General features: G+C 36.0%; 1 protein-coding gene across 2 annotated transcripts in view; it reads left to right on the top strand.

Moving 5' to 3' along the window:
- CWC27 (CWC27 spliceosome associated cyclophilin) overlaps positions 1 to 18,110 on the top strand; it is a 221,818-nt gene that overhangs the window by 21,626 nt on the left and 182,082 nt on the right. For both annotated transcript variants that reach the window (XM_001493082.6, XM_070246207.1), the window contains exons 8-10: positions 9,844 to 9,923; positions 10,895 to 10,928; positions 13,914 to 14,071. In XM_001493082.6, coding sequence (XP_001493132.1) covers positions 9,844 to 9,923; positions 10,895 to 10,928; positions 13,914 to 14,071 — 272 coding nt within the window. The remainder of the gene's footprint in view (positions 1 to 9,843; positions 9,924 to 10,894; positions 10,929 to 13,913; positions 14,072 to 18,110) is intronic.

Here is an 18,110-nt window from a genome sequence, read left to right as displayed (position 1 = left end):
TAGATCTGGGAATTGCCAGAATTCCCTTTCACTGATATTTTCTAAAGATGTCAAATCTCCTTACATACCCACTCCTTCCCCGTAGTCCTCCCACCCGTATTTTTCCTTTGTCTTAGAGTGTGCTCCCTCCTTTATTTAGGCAATTTTTGTTTTTCCTTTAAGATTTAGCTCCAATATCAACTCCTGACAAGCTCTACATCCCTCCCTCACACAACTCCCATCCAGACTAAGCATAACTTCTTTCCATGATAATCTGTCTGTGGCCATCAATGCAGTATTTATTGTACTGCATTGTAATTATTTATTTTCTTATCTGCTACCTGTGCTACATATTTGTTTTATGTAATCTCTATAACAACCATGTGGTATAGATGTTATTGTTCCCACTTTGTAAATGAAGAAATCAATACTCAGATGTTAAATCACTTGTCCAAGACCATGTAATAGCAGGTGGTAGAATCAGAATTTTGAACTTAGGTGTCTATAGCTATTTAAGTCTCTAATATGATTTTGAATGCTGCAGAAGCTGCCCCCTTGAAGCCCCAGCCATCTAAAAGGCTGGTAAGAGATTTCACTGCTAGCATAGCATTCTGGGGTAGGAGGCAGTGTAGTACAGTTGGCCCACTGCTCTTCCCTAACTCATGGGGTCCTGGATACAAGGTTGAGCAGCCTTGGAGAGCAAGGGTAGAAGAAAAGAGTTTTTCTGTCAGTCTTTTTGTTGAATTAAATTTCTGGTCTAAAGTAAGTTTTGCTCCCAATTACTATGAGATTGACTTTCCAAGGAAATTAGTTTGAATTTTTTCTGTTTGTAACAACAGCATGTGTTAAATGTTTAAAGCTATCTTCCTTCTGCTGCTTACTGTTGCACAAAATAAAATTTAAAAATGATATGTTTAACTTATGCTGAATACAGTGAACTTGATACTCCAAAAGCAATTTTGTCTGCTACAAGGTTGAAATGTGAAAGGATATCACCGTAGATAGTGCTGGCTTGCTCTTTATGTTTGCCCTTAAGTCTGAAAAACACTTTAAACAGTAGAAAGACCAAGTAAATTCTTTCTCCTTTGCCAAGAAGATTGCAACCCACAGTCCATTATCAAATGAGTAGTATAACCTTAGTATTATGTCATCGTATTTCTCTCATCTGCCTCTTTAGTGGGAGGGTCCTGTGTGATAAAATTATCAAATGTTTGTTTCCAACTCTCAAATCTATATCTCTAGGCTGGCTTACTCTTCTTTTCTCCAGCTGCCTACTGGACATCTCTCTATTTGAATATCTCACTAGTTACCCCAGCCCTGGCCAAGGCTTAATTCATTATCTTTTCTTCCCAAAAGCCTCCCTGTTTTGTGACTTCTCTTTCTATTCCTGGGTATCACTAGCCTCTAAAGAAGAATTTTAGATTCAGTTCTGACTTTTTTCTTGTTTTTTCTCTGCATAACCAGTTAGTTGCACTGTCCACTAATTTTTCATCCGTGAGGTATCTTACATCTTTCTTTTCCTTTTAATTTATTTTGCTACTACCCTTGTTCAGGCCTTTATTATCTTTAGCCTGGGCTGCTGCCATAGTCTACAGACTGGTCTGCCATCTCCCTTCTCTTGTTTCCATTCCACTCATTATATCAGAATAGTCTTCCTGAAGCCTCGTTAAGATGTTACAGTTGCTCTCTGTTGGCTATAGAAATAAGGCCAGATTCCTTGGCCTATTGTTTCAAGCCTCTGCTTTCATGACTCCCCTTCACCAACTTTGTCTTTTAGCCTAATACTTAAACTTCCCTGCTGATAAAAATCACTTGTAGTACTTTTTTAAAAATTAAATTCCTAGGCAGCATCTCAGACCTACTGAATCAAAATCTCCAAGGGGGGGACCTGGGAAGCTATGCTCTTAGCGAATTCCCTGGAACTCTTATCAGGGAAATGTAGGAAATGCTGGATTGGCAGATCTGAACTCTTTGCTGTTCTACATATATGCCTTGTATTTTCCCTTTTTTTGTGTTTTTGTTCATGTTCTTTTCCCTGCCTAAAGTATCCTATCCCACTTCTGGAGGTAAAAGTTATATTTATTTTCAACACCTAAAACACCATCTTTTCTAGTTTTTCGTAATCTTTTTTTTTTCTGATCTGCCCTTTGCCTTTCTTGTGATACTTATATTTTCCTTTTAAAAACAGTCTTGTTGCTTATTACATAAGAAACATATGACTATGTTCTTATTGTATACTACTCGAACATTATACCTTTTCCTTTCTGCCTTATTAGTTGTATAAAAGTCCTAGGCTGTGAGCTGCTTGACGGTAAGCTTTTTGTTATCTTTGAGTGGCAGTATGTTGGAGTAGAAATAGCATGGATTTGGGATCATACAAACTCATATTGACACTTCACTTTCCACTGATGCCCTGTGACCTTGGGTAACTTAGTCTCTCTGAGCCTCAGTTTTCCTCTTTGTAACATAGAAATAATATGTACCATTTGGAGTTGTGAAATAAGGAAATGGATAACCCTTACTGTAATACATTATGCAATCTGGAAAAATGTTTTTGAAAGTCAAATGTCTTTAAATAATACACTCTATGCTATAATTCATATTTTATTCTAAGAGAGCTAAAGAATATCAAACAATCTCTAATATGATCATGATTATTATGCAGAAGCTGCTGCCTTCATGCTCAAGCAGTCTAGAGGCTGGCAAGAAACTTCACCAGCTATTCAGCTTTCTGGGGTAGGAAGTCATAAACTCAGCACAGCTGGCCTAGTGTCCTTCCTGAGCACTCTCATAGACCTCTGGATAGTAGCTTGAGCAGCCTTAGAGAGCATGAGTGTACACTTGTATATCATGACCCACCAATAAACCATTCTCCAACACTGTACAGAATCTTTGTCCTACAGAATTTAGCTGTTCTGTCTGTTTATATCGTGGAGTCGTGGATAAGTTTAGCATGAAAAAATAGAACAATAGCAAAAAATTACTAAAATTTACTGGCTTAGAGGAAGGGAAATTTCTCTAGAGGGCTTGAGATAAATTCTAGAGAGAATCAAAATGGAACTATATTTTGTTTATGTTGCTTTTATATTGTTCTTCAAACTGTGAACACCCTTCAAGTACATTTTGCCTTTGGGGTAAAATGAAGCCTTGTTAAGAAAAGGGATGGCTAGCCTGAATTTTGGGAAAGTATGACCTATAGAATATATTTTTTTAGGAGCCAGCCCCATGGCTGAGTGGTTAAGTTCACACAGTCCGCTTTGGTGGCCCAGGGTTTGCTGGTTCAGATCCTGGGCACAAACCTACATACCACTTATCAAGCCACGCTGTGGCAGCATCCCACAGAGAGGAACTAGAATGACTTACAACTAGGATATACAACTATGTGCTGTGGCTTTGGTGAGAAAAAAAAAAAAAAACAGAGAAAGATTTGCTACAGATGTTAGCTCAGGGCCAATCTTCCTCACCTAAAAAGATCAAAAATATATATATATATTTTTTTAAATTTTGCCATGCTATTTTTAAATGCGTGTAATAACTAGAGCCAAAGTCAAGTAAGTATCTTTTACAGTGACTGGGAACAATTTGCAGTTTCAGTGGTTACATGAAATTAAATATTTCTAGAGGGCTTGAAAATAATTGTTTCATTATTCATTTGCTTATCAAGTTTCTTTTTTCAGTGACTCCACAGTGTTAAGCTTTATTCCAGAACCTGTCTAACTCATCACAAGTTAATAATTGGTCAACTCTGAATTGAGGCTTTACTTTCTGCGAAAGGAGAAGTAAGATAAGTCCCCCTTGGTTTATGGATTATCAGTGAGGGATTACAGACTCTGCTTCACCCCCTCATTTATTCATGCCAAGGTGCCTCTCCCACATGGGTTAGCTTTCCTTCATTATTTATTTCAGTATCTTTCTACTACCTGATAAAATCTCTTTTAGCATAATAGAATTTTATAGCTCAAAGGGATCTAGTCGAACTTCCTTTCTTTCTAGATGAGGAAACTGAGACTCAGGTTAAGTGACTTGCCTGACTGACTTCATTTCCTTTTTGATAGGATTTCATGATAAGAGGATGCCATAATAACAGATCTTGATTCAGGAAAGCACATTGTCAGAGTCTCTCCTGATATTCTTGGGGACAACATGAGGAAATGTGATCTAGGAGATAGGACAGTTAGATGGATTTATAGCTGATGGAATCCTTCTGCCCAAAGGGTGCTTTGTTGTCAACCTGTGCCTGATTATCTGAATGAGTAAGTTGAAATGTAATAGGAGCACATGTAAATTCTGCACTTTCGTTTAATGAAATCAGCTGAATAGGTGTAAGACTTAATAGCCTGTAAGCCCTGGTTGAATTACTGAGTAAGGTCTCTGGGTAAGGAATTTAATGTTCTTTGCATTTTGGGGGATCACATTTACAGCATTTTGTTCAGTTTTGAACACATTTAAGAAGGATATTGGCAAACTAGATACATCCAGAAGAAGTGAGGGTCATGAGGAGAGTGGGATGATGCCAAAAAACATCTCATTTGGGGGGGTGCTTGAGGAACTGGATATACTTTAGAGAAGTAAAAACTAAGTGAAAATGTGATCCTAGGCTTCAAATATCTGAAAGGTTTTTATGTGTAAGATCCCTCCCTTCATATTGTTTTCTTAAATAATAGTTCATTCAAATGTCTGTATTGGTTTAAAGTTTACTCCTGAGTCTTTGTGTATAATTTAAATACAGATGTCAGAAAATATTTTTCAAGTGAAAACTTACAATCAGACAAGTACTCTTCATGAGGCAAGTTAACCGGTAGGTTCATTATAAAAGTATCTCAATAGCTAGATTTTAAAATAGTGATTAAATTGTGCCACATTCACACTGATACGCATAGTATTTCTCTCACTACAACATATGTTAACATCTTTACCTTAAATCCAAAGTTATAAAAAGGCTTTTTTCTAACCAAGAAAAAGTTATACTGATAGACAAATACACCACTTGAGAATAAAGTAAGAATGTTTTGTCCTATTCTCATTTATCCTATGAAATTAAAATTTCCCAAAAAGTTGGGAGGTGGGAATGAGCATGGCATGGAGAATGCTGCTAGGCCATTTGCACAGAGATTGTCAGAAATGTTAAACAGCATAATTTATAAAATGGTTTTGCCCCATTAAATTGTATGAACTTTAAATTATTTACTTTTCTAGTTGTTTACATTTAACTAATTTAAAAAATGTTAATATATTTGTATTACAGTTGGCCCTCTGTATCTGTGGGTCCTGCATTCGCGGATTCAACCAACCACAGATTGAAAGGCCTAAGATAGTTGCATCTGTACTGAATATGTACAGACTTTTTTTCTTGTCATTATTCCCTAAACAAGATAGTGTAACAACTATTTACATGGCATTTACATTGTATTAGGTATTATAAGTAATCTGGAGGTGATTTAAGTACATGGGAGGATGTGTATAGGTTATATACAAATACTGTGCCATTTTATATAAGGGACTTGAGCATCTGAGGATTTTGATACCAAGGGGGTTCTGGAACCGATCCCCCACAGATACCAAGGGATGACTGTAGTTTCATATTTCTGCTGTAACGAATTACCATGCATTTAGTGGCTTCAAGCAAAACAAATGCAGTATCATTTAGTTTTGGAGGTCAGAAGTCCAAAACAGGTTTCCCTGGATTAGATATCAATGTCTTGTCAGGGCTGGCTTCCTTCTGGAGGCTCTGAAGAGAATCACTTCCCTTAGCCCTTTCCAACTTCTACTTGTATTCCTTGCCTTGTGGCCCCCTCCTCCATCTTCAAAGCCAGCGATAGCCATCAGTCTTTCTTATGCTTCATCATTGTAAAACTAACTCTCCTGCCTCCCTCGTTCATTTGTAAGGACTCTTGTGATTACGTTCGACCCTGATAATCCAGGATAATCTTCCCATCTCAAAATCTTTATCTGAAAAGTTCCTCTTGCCATGTCAGGGAACATATTCAGAGATTTTGAGGATTAGGATGTGGACATCTTTAGGGGAACATTATTCTGCCTACTAATCCTTTTGTACCTAAACTAAACTCTGTGTAGTAGCCTAAAAATAGGAATTATTTGTAGTTCATTTTTAGTTCTAGAAGTTAGAACTAGGATTGCCTGGATGGTTAGAAATTACACATAAATTTTTTTTTTTCCCTCCAAGTAGAGAGAAAATTTTTCAATGATGGAAGCCATTTAAAAAGAAGTGATTTTCGTATGTGTATGAGGTTATAAGCCGCTTTCAGGTGTTGAGACACTGGTGGTTAGTCAACAGTGATGTCAAGAAGATTCCTGCATTTGGTGGGAGACTAGGTTAAATGGCCTGTAAATCTTTTTTTTCCCAGTATTAAGTTATTCTGGTTCTCTGTTAAAGGTCACAGAATGTAGTAATGTAATAGGGTTCTTCAGAGAAACAATATATATATATATATATGTGTGTGTGTGTGTGTGTGTGTGTGTATATATATATATATGTAGAGAGAAACCATAGAAAGAGAGAGAGAGAGAGATTGAGATTGAGAGATTGATTTGTAGGAATTGGCTCATGTGCTTGTGGGGCTGGTAAGTCTAAAATCTGTAGAACAGGCCAGCAAACTGGAGACTCAGGGAAGAGTTGATGTTACAGTCTTGAGTCCACTTAGGCAGGGTTTCTATGTTGCAGCCTTGAGACCAAATCACTTCTTGTTTGGGAAACCTTAGTCTTTGCTTTTAAGGCCTTCAATGGATTGGATGAGGTCCACCTACATTTTAGGAGATGATCTGCCTTACTCAGAATCTACTGATTTAAGTGGTAATCACATCTAAAAGATAGCTTCATAGCAACATCTAAACTGGTGTTTGACCAAATGACTGGGCACCATAGCATAAAATTAACCATAACTCAGAGCTAGTTAGAGGTTGAGACCCAGACCTTCCAACTTCTTGACCAGTTTTGTTCCTCTGTATCACTATGCCTCTTGCTTTCTTTCTATTTGTACTCTGTTTAGTTCCCACTCTTTGACTGCCTCTTTCTTCTTGGGTATGAAGTGCCAGATAATAATGTCATTTTCCCACATTCCCTTTGATGTTCATTTTTAGATTTGCTTACAGATAGTTTTGAATTTAATGTGGAGTTCCTTACGCTGAATTCACTAAATATGTTTAGTATATTGTTCGGCAACTAAACGCTTTAGCCAGCTGCTTTTATGTAATTTTTAAAAAATTATTTTAAAATGTTAGGTATTTGTTCTTCCTCTAAAATTATTGTTAGTGGATGGTATAAATAAGAAACTTAAAATAGGTCATTCAGAAAGGATAAGCATTAAATAGAAATATCCAAATTCATTTTTACCCTATTTGGGACTATCTCCAAATTTCTTTAGTTCTTCCACAATTTGTTTTCTCTGCCTGTGGCGTGCAAAGTCTACTATAGTGGGAAGGGGCATCTAAAAAGTTGCTCTTTATCATATATTTCTATCCCAATTTAATTTATAAAGTTAATTAAAATTTGAAATGGTAATGATTATTCAGATTAATTCACAGTTTGCTCCTATTGCTAAGTCTTATTTTAAATTAGTGTAAGGCAAGTTTTTTCTTTTCCCTTCAAGCTGTTTTACGTTTTGGGAGATAAACGAGAACCTGGTTTTTTTAAAATGTTAAACTAACAATTGTAAACTACCATTTACAATTAAATGAAGTATTATAGCTCATTAATGGACCAAGAACCTGGAGAGCTGAATTCTAACCTTGCTCTTGACTCTCATTTTTTGATCTGTTAACTGAGAAGCTGGACCAGAGGGTCTGAGGCCACCTCTGGCTGTGATGTTTGTGCCTGTGACTCCATGAGGGGGCCACATGGGGAGAATTAATAAGGGAATATTTCTTAGAGTGGGTGAAGATAAACATTGATGGCTGGAGATGCAGGAGGAAGAAATTTTAGGGAAGAAAAGCATGAACAAAAGATGTTCAAGTTTTATTCTCATTTAGGTCATTTACATTCACTGGCACACTTTTGCATGTGTCTCCTTTAATTCTCTTGTGTGAAATAGACAAGGCTCCTGTTATTGTTGTTTCCATTTTGTAGGCAAGGGTTCTGAGGAATGAGGAGGTCATTCTGTTTCCCCAAATGGTAAGCTTTAGACTAAAACCAATAGAATTACTGAATATCAGATTTTGAAATTCATTTGGTCACTATCATCTTTCTTCTTGTCCTGTGTTCTTTCTACTACACCACTTTCTGGTTTTTGAAAATTTTCTTTTCAGTTTTCATTGTTGGACAAACATATAATCAAGTAGTTAGTTGATGTTTTGCCTTTTAATCACTCCTTGGCTTGTGTAGGGTTATGGAATTAGAAATATAGATTAATTGCATAATTCAGATTCTATGACTTTTTAAAACTACAGATAAATAGCATCTTTAGATTAATTGTTTGAGAGAGGTTTTTTTGTTTTGTCTTGTAGAACTAGACTATAAACGTGTTTTCATTGATTATATCTTTAAAATGTAGAGAACTCCATGTTAATACAGAAATTTAAAAAGCTATTATTTTGATCATGGAAATATATTTAAGAAGGTATACAGCTGTCTCAAAGTAAAACCTATCAAATTTCGAAGCCTGTTCTCAAAATTGTTAAACTGTGATGAATGGGGCTTAAGGGAAAGAGGTATTTTCACCTCTCTGTATCTGATGTTTTAAAATTTCAATTAATACATTTTGTAATGAATTTTTCAAATTAAAATTTCCCTTCAAAGTAAATAACAATCATCCTTTCTTCCTGTCAACTCTAACCTCTTACTGTTCACTCTTACATGATTAGTTGAGGGTTGGGATTGATGAGTAGTTTCCCACCTCAAGATACAAGGTATAAGTTTAAAGTTTTCCCACCCTGTGGTGGGGAAGTCTGTAGGATAGTCTGCAGCTCTGAAACCAGCCCGGAGTTCTGTGTTCATAGGGCCTCTAGGAAAAGAAAAATGGATACTTTTGGATTTTTGGTATATTATTGTGAGACAGACCCAGATTTAAATCCTAGATCCTCTACCACTGACTAGCTTTGTGACCTCTAGTAAATCACTTAATTTCTCTGTCTGTGTTTTCCATCTGTAAAATGAGGCTAATAATGCCCACCTTAGATACTTTCATTTGTAGGGGAGGAAGTCAGGGATAGGAATACTGTATCATAGCAGAGTGCCTGGCACCAAGTATGTACTTAGTAAATTAGAAAACTAGTAGCAGTAGTAGTTATTCTGTAGTTCTGTGTCTTATATCTTCCTATGTCTTGTTTCCCTACTAAAATGTAACTTTCTTGAGAAGAACATGAACTTTGAAATTAAAGCATTTAATAAGTCTTTGGTCATTGATGAACGTTGTCATACTTGAGAGGTTCTTCCACATATATGTTTTCCATTTGTTAAAAAGTACCTTGTAGGTGCACTCATCTGGTTGCTTGGGTACATTTTTAAAGTGATTCTGTGCAGTATAGACAGTATATTTGAAGAATAGTGTGCATTGGTTTCAAATAACTCGTGATCTATCTTCTATGTCTTAACATATGGGTCAAAATTTTAATTAGTTTAGTTTATGTAAATTGCTATGAGGATTTAGTGTTTGGAAATAGTAATTAATAAACCTATTGTTAAGGGTATATCACTTTTTAAAAGAAAAGGTTTTTCTAAAATAATATTTTTAATAAATGGGAGAGTAAGATTTTTATGTGTAAAGCTTTAGTTTATACTGAAATGTTCAGGAACACATATCTTTCGTTAACCACATAAAACAGTACTAGATTTTACGTAAATATGTTAACTTGTCCTTTTGGAAGACTGCTTTTTTCCCACTCATGGTTATATCATACATTCCTTTCTAGAGCATGAAGGGAAAAAGCAAAAGCAGTCATGACTTGCTTAAGGATGATCCACATCTCAGTTCTGTTCCAGCTGTTGCAAGGTTAGTATGGGTACCGTGCTCGTGTGATCCTAAGTTCTTTTTTTCTGGCTCAGATAATTTTCCTGCTTCTTTTGTGAGTAAACAGTCAGTTCTCATAAGTCATATTTTTTCAACCCAGCCAAAAAACGAAGGCATTTTGGTAATGGAGCTAGTAGAGCTTCTGGCATAAGGCAGAGAAGCACTCTAGTCACTTCCACTCTTTTTTGCTATCTACCACTGTTGAACTAATTAAATTTAAAATTAACTGTGAAACTTTTAAATCTTAGGATAGTTTGAATACTAGGAAACTGTTTTCTTTAACAGCTTAATGTTTAATTCAAAGTTGCTTTGCTAAGTTTTTCCTTGAAGCATTTTTGTCTCAGTTGGTATCATGGGTAAGCAAATCAGAGTTGGAGGGTTTTGTGAAGAGTTCGCCACACTTTGGGCCAATCTACTGAGTATTATTTCTTGCATATTTCAGGAGCTAACAGAACATTGTCTTACTATCTTTTTTGCTTCTCTTTTAGAAGGGAAGATGTCTTGCTCTTAAATATAATTGCAAATGATATATTGAGCCAGTGTCTCAAAGAGGAACAGAAATACTATTGCACTGACTTTAGCTCATTCTCAAAACAATTTTTTCTTAATATCCTTGTATTTGAAGTCTTTGGTTTCTTCAGCCAGAATATATCAAGCGAATAGAAGAAATTGTTTTCTGCAGCCGTTTGTTCATAAAAATAGCACCGGTGGTTGTTAGCTTTTTTCTTTTAATTCTAGTGAATTTGTATATGTGCTAATGGAGCATACCTCTTATTCTGTTTATAAAAATGACCCCCTTTTAGAATGCTTCTATTCGCTGCACAATGGCATTCTGAAATTCTTATGTTGAAAGAAGTTTTTGAACTTTTAATCCCAGTAAAATATTCTGAATTTTTGGATTATTGAATGGTTTTATTTTGATTCTAAAATTTGTTTTCTTTATTTTTTTGTAGTGAAAAAGGTGATGCAGCAGGAGAGTCAGATGCTGTGAGTATTAATTTTAGTATAAATATAGTTTGAACAATTTATAGAAAATTCAAAATCTTTACAAAAAATTATTTTTCCTTAAAAGGTAATGTATATTACTTTTATAATTATATATGTAAAATTTTGAAAAAAACTGAAAGATTTGAAAATAAGTCATTTATTTTGATATTGGAATCTTTCCTTCCAAGTATGTGTATTTCCCTGCAAAATTGGAATCTTATATATGAATTCCTAGGCTGCTTTTTCTCCCTCTCACATAACATTATTTGAATACTGAAAATTCAGATGTTGTTGATTTTATTTTATTATGTTAAAAGTTTGAATGTTGATGCGTGGGCATCCTATATTAGGTATGGGAAATGCTGGGATCAGTCATGTGTAGTGGTATTCCTTCTTTATACACACATTGCAAGACTGCAGTGATCTTTCTTTATTAGTTATACTGGCTATTAAAGCTGGTAAACAGAAGGCTGTGTTTCCTGTATACATAAAAGATAGTGTTTCAAATCATCCATTTGCCTCGTTCTGTAAAAACCCATTGATCCGTGCATTGTATGATTCAGCAGGAAGTACATAACTTTTCATGCATGAACATAGCTTCATCTATTACCACTGTCAAAAGAGAGGGTTCTCTCTGACTATATATAGTAGAGAAAGAGCAAATATCTAACCTGGTCAAGAAAACTTCCTGGAAGAGATGATGCTATGTTGTGTCTTATAGGAGAATTAGGAGTTAACTAGATCAAAAAAGAAAGTGGTGAGGGGTGGGGTTCCTCTAGCTCAGAGAATTAGCATATGCTAAAGCATAGCAACAAGGAGAAATTATACCTTATTTGGGAAGTACCAGCTGAGATTAAAGTTTGAGAAGGATCCTCCCTTGTAGGGAGAAAGAGAGTTAAAGGTAGAAGGAACTACATGTACAAAAGGCCCTGAAGCAGGAGATAGTTAAGTGCTGAAAGCAAACCAATGTGACCAGAGTGTAGTGACAGGAGGGAGGGTGGGATGAGACTGGAGAGGCAGGGAGAAGCCAAATATTCAAGAGCTTCGTAGGCCATGGTGAGGAGTTTGAATTTCATCATAAAAGTAATAAGGAGCAGTTGTAGGGTATTAGTTAAAAAGAAGAGTGCCATTGTCAACTTTGCATTTTAGGAAGATCACTGTTGGCAATATTTTAGAAGACAAATTAGAAGAAACAAACTGGAGTCAAGGAGACCTATTGGGAAGCTGGGGCAGGAAGAGAGCTTGGTATAAGACCACAGCTGTGAGAGGGGAGATAGACTTGAAAGAAGTCTAAGAAGTGGCTGATTCCGCACTATGAGATGAGGGGGAAGAAGGAGTCTAGAATAACCACAAGGTTTCTGATTTGGGCAATTTAGATGGGTACAGAAGAAAAATTATGCTTGGGGTAGAGAGAAAGATGAAAAGTAATGTGGTTAATTTTGTACATTTTGAGATTCAGGTAACTTGGAGACATCTATGTAACAATAATAGGAGTCTGGAAGATAGGATCAAGGCTTGATGTAAAAGTATAGATATATTCTTATGTTCTTGGTGGGGGTGAGGTCATCTAAGGATAGTGTATGGTCTCTAACCTGTTTTGTGTCCCATATCCTTTGCAATGGCTAAAATTGTGGACCTTCTCAGAAAATGTACTACATCAACAAACAAAGTTTTATGAGAGTTTGCAGGGGATTTTTTTTACATCTCTTGAGGACCAAGCATGGAAGACCTAGGTCAGTGGTTATCATCTTTTAGGGCTAAAGAATTTTTTGAAATCTTGCTGAAATTATTCACAATTTCTATGTCTAGAGATTTGGTTCAGTAAGACTGGGATGAGAGCTAGGATTTTACATTTTTTAACAAGTAATCCATGTTATATAGTCTGAGGACCAGACTTTGAGGACCACTGTTCTGGGGGTCCACAAGTCTCAAGTTAAGAATCCTGCCTCACCATGGCTCACCTGATCAAAGATTCACAACAGAAAAAGATCCGTCTGGGGTAGTTTCTTTCTTTTCCTTCTCTCCCTTATTGCTTCTCTCCCTTCCTCCTCCTTTCTCCCTCCACTCATTTCTCCATTAATGCTGGAGCTATTCTGGAAGTTGAAGATACAGCAGTAAAAAACAGTCCAGAATTTTAGCCCTCATTGGACTCCTTCCCCTAATTATAGGAGAGAGACAATAAACACTTAAATGATTAAAATATATGGTATGTCAGATGGGTGATAAATGCTTTGGGGAAAAACAAACAGGGAAGGGGACAGGGAGTACTGGAGGTGGATGAGTGGCTCTGCCATTTTAATAGGATGATTAAGGAAGTATCACTGAGAGGGTAACATTTGAGCAAAGACCTAAACGAGATGAAAGAGCAAGCAGTGCATCTATGTGGAATAAGAGTGTTTCAGGCTGGAGAGAACAGCAATTCCAAAGATGGCTAATGCTGCTGGCCTGGAGTTGTAGGAGATTATGTCAAGGAGGTACAGATTGTATAGGATTTTGAGTGAGTTGGGGATCCATTGGAAGGTTTTGAGAAGAGGAGTAACTGCTATGACTTAAATTATAGGAAGAAATCTCAGCTTCTCCACCTCCACCTCTTCTACTTGAATTAATCCTTGCTTGAGGTCAATATGCTGGTCAGTCACCTCCAGAAGCCACATTTCCCACTGGGAAAGAATAGGAATGTAGATAGATACAATATCCTGGGTATTACAAGGTAATACAGAGAGACGCACAGTCTGTGCTGCACAGAGGGGCTGAGTGGGAATTGAGCAGACAACCGTTACTGGGGTATCCCATACTTATATAGTTGGCCTAGAGTGGACTCCAGGGGTATTCCCACCTGTAGCAGATTCTTCAAGCACTTACAAATTCAAATCAAAACAAAAAACAAACCTGGTCTAGAATGCAAAGGGGAGAGTCTGGGATGGATCTCTGGAAGTGAAAGGGGAAATGGAATGCCTGGAAAATACTCCATTTCAATTTCTACAGGATGGAGAATATGAAAGTGCAGAGCATGATGAATATATTGATGGTGATGAGAAGAACCTGATGAGAGAAAGAATTGCCAAAAAGTTGAAAAAGGACACAAATGCAAATGTTAAATTAGCTGGAGAGGGAGAAGTGGAGAAGAAATCAGTTAGCCGCAGGTGAGTCAATTGTTGTGCTTCTAGATATCAGTTTTTGTTTTTTTATACTTCATTTTAAATTGATGAAGTCTTCCATTCAACTTATTTTTTAAAATACTGTTTTCATAATGTTTGATATATATACCGGTTGTTCTAAATTAGCCATTTGGAGGCCTTAAAGAAAATAGACAAGTTTTAAAGTAATTACAGCAATGGTCCAATGAGTCAAATTGCACATCATTTCTCTGATCTTTTCTTTAAAAAGCCTGTATAAATGTTTTATATGTGGTAAGCAATATATTAGCTACATGTGGAAGATTATGTTTGTTTAATACCAATGAGAGTAGTAGAGTAATCGTATAGAATGAAAAGAGACATTCTCAGATTTAGTAAAATTTGTCAAAACTGGTTAAGAAAGTGTGAGGGCCTGAAAACATTTTTAAATATCTTTTCAAGTTTGGTTTATACTATATACCCCTCCTAATCTCAGTGGTATCATAAAAAAAATTTCAGCAAATATCTGCTGATAAAGAGTTATTGAATTTTATGACAACATTTTATTCTCCTAAAATTCAACTTAATTGAAAAATTCTCCTTTGTGATTCTGTTATTACAACTTTATGGTATACATTTTAAATAATATTGCTTTAAAAAATAATAGTATTTGTTTTTTTGGATGGCCTATAGTTGGGGATAAGATAGATGTAACTACATGTAAACAACATTCTTTTTTTCTCTTAGTTTCTCAACTTCATATAGAAAAACTTAAAAGTAAAAAGCATGTCCATGTTGTCATTGCTCAGCTCCCTCAATTTTTTCCTGTATGTAAACAGAAAAGTAGTCCTTAGAAATTTTCATTGATGGTGTAACCTTTTGCATTCAAAAATGGTAGTACTTAGAAGTTACCTTAAATATCTTTTTTTTCCAGCAATATTCACATGATGCTCAAGTAATCACTCTTGAATAATTCAATACAATAAACTAACTTTGGGCCACTATTGACAAGATTTTAGTGATCATATTTATGTTTATGCATACATACATGGAGTTGACGAACCTCTCATCAGCTTTGTGACTTTAGTCATAACATGAATATAATTAAGGATACTTTTTTCTTTCAATCAAGACATGCATTTTCTAAGTTTTAAGGACTATGAATTTTTTAAAGATTGGGTTTATAATGTGACAAAAAATACATTTTGAATTTTTAATAGATAGAGCAAATATTTGTTATGTTTAAATGCTTCTTAAGTCCTCAGCTCTATAATATCTTGTTGGCCTTAATATAATTTCAAATACTTATGTACCCTGTAATTAATAGAACAAAATTTAGCAAAGCTGAATTTTCTATAAGAACCAAATAAACCTTATTTGGCAAAATTTGCCTTAATAAATGGTGAAAACACCAAACGTCTATTTATAACTGTTCCCCTTTTCCCTCAAATTTTCAATATTCACATCCTCTTCCCTTTCTCCTTCATCCTATCTCTCCTACTTACAAAGAGAAATAAAAGAAAAATAGGGAGGTCAGGATAGAGGAAAAAGTACAGAATTTCAAAGGGAAAATACAGTTTTTCGCTCTTGTCTAGAAATTTCCATGATTGTCTCGTGACCACTTATTTTGAGTGTAAAAAATTTCCACAATCACTAGGCCTTTGGTCAGTTATACCAGCTTCACTAAAGTTTAAATCTCAAGTTAATTTTATGTTTAAAAAAAAAAAACCAGGAAAACCTCTAAGAGTCTTAAAAAATTGTAATGTGGTAAAAAGGATAATTATATTTAAAGGAAAATCACTGCTCAGTCTAAGTTAAATTATAAGGGATATAGCTGCAAACCAGATAGGATCCTGTAAATATCAGTGTGAAATCCTAATCTATTCAAAACTCAATGCTCTTGACATACAGAAATTTTTCATCGGGGTGTGCTTAAAGTGCTCTGTTATCCTTCGGTCGTTTTCTGATTCGAGCAGTGGGGACTGGAGTCTAGCAGGGACTAGACTAGCCTACCAGCCTCTAGGCAAGGAGCCATTCAAAGTATAATTTTACTGAAAATTTGTGGTATTGCTTTTATTAGTAAAGAAACATCTGGAACCTGTTAAAGCTGTTTATCACTTTGGATATTAAACCTACAAGTAGGTTTGTTGAGTACTTAATATTTAAGCTGGAGAATGGTACTTAACAATGTAATTTTCAGTAAATTTATGTGGAGTAGAATCTTTCCCTAATAATATATTCTCAGTAATGTCTCTAATTATTCCCTTGAAAAATACTAGGAGTTCAGGAGAAACAAATCCAGAGCTCTTCTTACCTTCTCTCCTTTCTTTCCTTTCCTTATACTTATTCTGTTTTCTTTAGGAATTCTAGTCCCTTGCTTCCTCCCTTTTCTAAATATGTCGCTGTCACTCTTTCTTATCCTGCCCACCTTCTCTAAACCTATATACCGTGACTACTGGATGTGGGTGAGCAGAATCACACAGCCATGTACACGTCCAGCCTCCAGTGCTTCTTCATTACGCATTCCTCACGGTGGTCACTTCAAACCTCAAAGTCTCTTGCCAGATCACCTGGCTTCCTCTTCTATGAAATAGGAGTAACTTCTTCAACTCTCATTCTTTTCTCTTTTCCCTCTTACCATTTCAGACCAATTTTTATCTCCTTCTCCCCTGCTATAAAGGGAGAGGAATCCCTCTACCCATTCAAAATGGTTCCATCCTCTGTCCTTTGTCTTCAGTTTTCTCTTCACTCTTTCCTTTTCTTCAACTTGTGAAGAGGCTTAAGCCTCTCCCAGCATTCAAGAGTAAAACCAAACAAAACTACTCCATTTTATTTCTTCTCCCCACCTCCTTCCTTCCCATTTATTTCTAAATACACATCATTTAGCTTTTCCCTTATCACTGCACTGAAACTACCCTCACTAAGGCTATCTAATTGACGAATGCTGCTTTCCAAGTTTTGTTTTTCTTGGTGTCCCTGCTGTGAAATTTGGCATTTTTTATCTCTTGCCTCTTGAAACCCATCTTCCTCAAGAACCTGCTACTTAAACTGTGATCTGTGGACCAATAGCATTAGTGTACTTGGGATCTTTTTTTAGAAATGCTGTCAGCCCGACACACTTTCTGAATCAGAATCTGCATTTTAACAGGATCCCCAGGTGATTTGTATGTACATTAAAGTTTGAGAAGCCCTCCTTTAAAGTACTAATTTCACCCCTACTTCTACTAGTGCAAGTATATATCATCTTAGCTCCAAGGCCAGCAACTTGTAAGTACCTTCTCTGACTCCTGAGGGCATTCCTATTGCACCTTTCTCACTTCTGTGATAGTTAGTGATGAGGGCTCAGCAAGCCGAGGTGTCAAAGATTTCTTGGACTCTCAAGGTGTGGTAGTAGTGCTCCATTATTCAGAGAATAGCATGGGGACAGAATCCATGGGCAGTGAAGAGCTGCAGTGTGTTGAAGGTTAGGGCTAAATTTTTAAGGCATAGGTATGTGAGTTAGTTCTTTACAAGACAAAGGAAAGATCATGTAAAAAAAATCATTAAAATGGTATCAGTGCAGGTGGGGTCTGGTTATCGGGTGGTTTATAACTTTGGATACTAGTCAGGTCAAATCAGGTCAGGATGTCCTATACTTCCCAGCGGATGATATAGATCAGTGTGTAGGGAAGAGGGCCTTGGGCTTCTCTCCCTGGGGCAGCCTTGATCCTCATCAGTTAGTATGGCATTAGATTACACATTTGGTTTTCTTCTTTGAGTACCCTTATATTGTAATTTTCTTGAAGGCAGACATCGTGAGCATTTATGTTTGTATCTCTGTGGTCAAACATCATTGGTACCCAAATATTTCTATAAATGAATGAACAAAAAATGAGTGCATCCTTCTTTAACAAATCAGTTTCTCCTCTAGATCTTGTAAGTACTTGTTTTTATTTATCACATGGGATTTATTGGTTTGCCTATCCCTTGCCTAGACTGAGCTCCTTCAGAGACTGTGTCTTACTTAATCTTTACATCCTCCAAGTTTCATATAGTAAGCAAGCATATGATTATAGGTCATTAAAGT

The sequence above is a fragment of the Equus caballus genome, chromosome 21 (genome assembly GCF_041296265.1).
Source record: "Equus caballus isolate H_3958 breed thoroughbred chromosome 21, TB-T2T, whole genome shotgun sequence".
NCBI lineage: Eukaryota > Metazoa > Chordata > Mammalia > Perissodactyla > Equidae > Equus > Equus caballus.
Note: the sequence above shows the minus strand (reverse complement) of the source record. Positions and strands in the feature narration are given on the sequence as shown.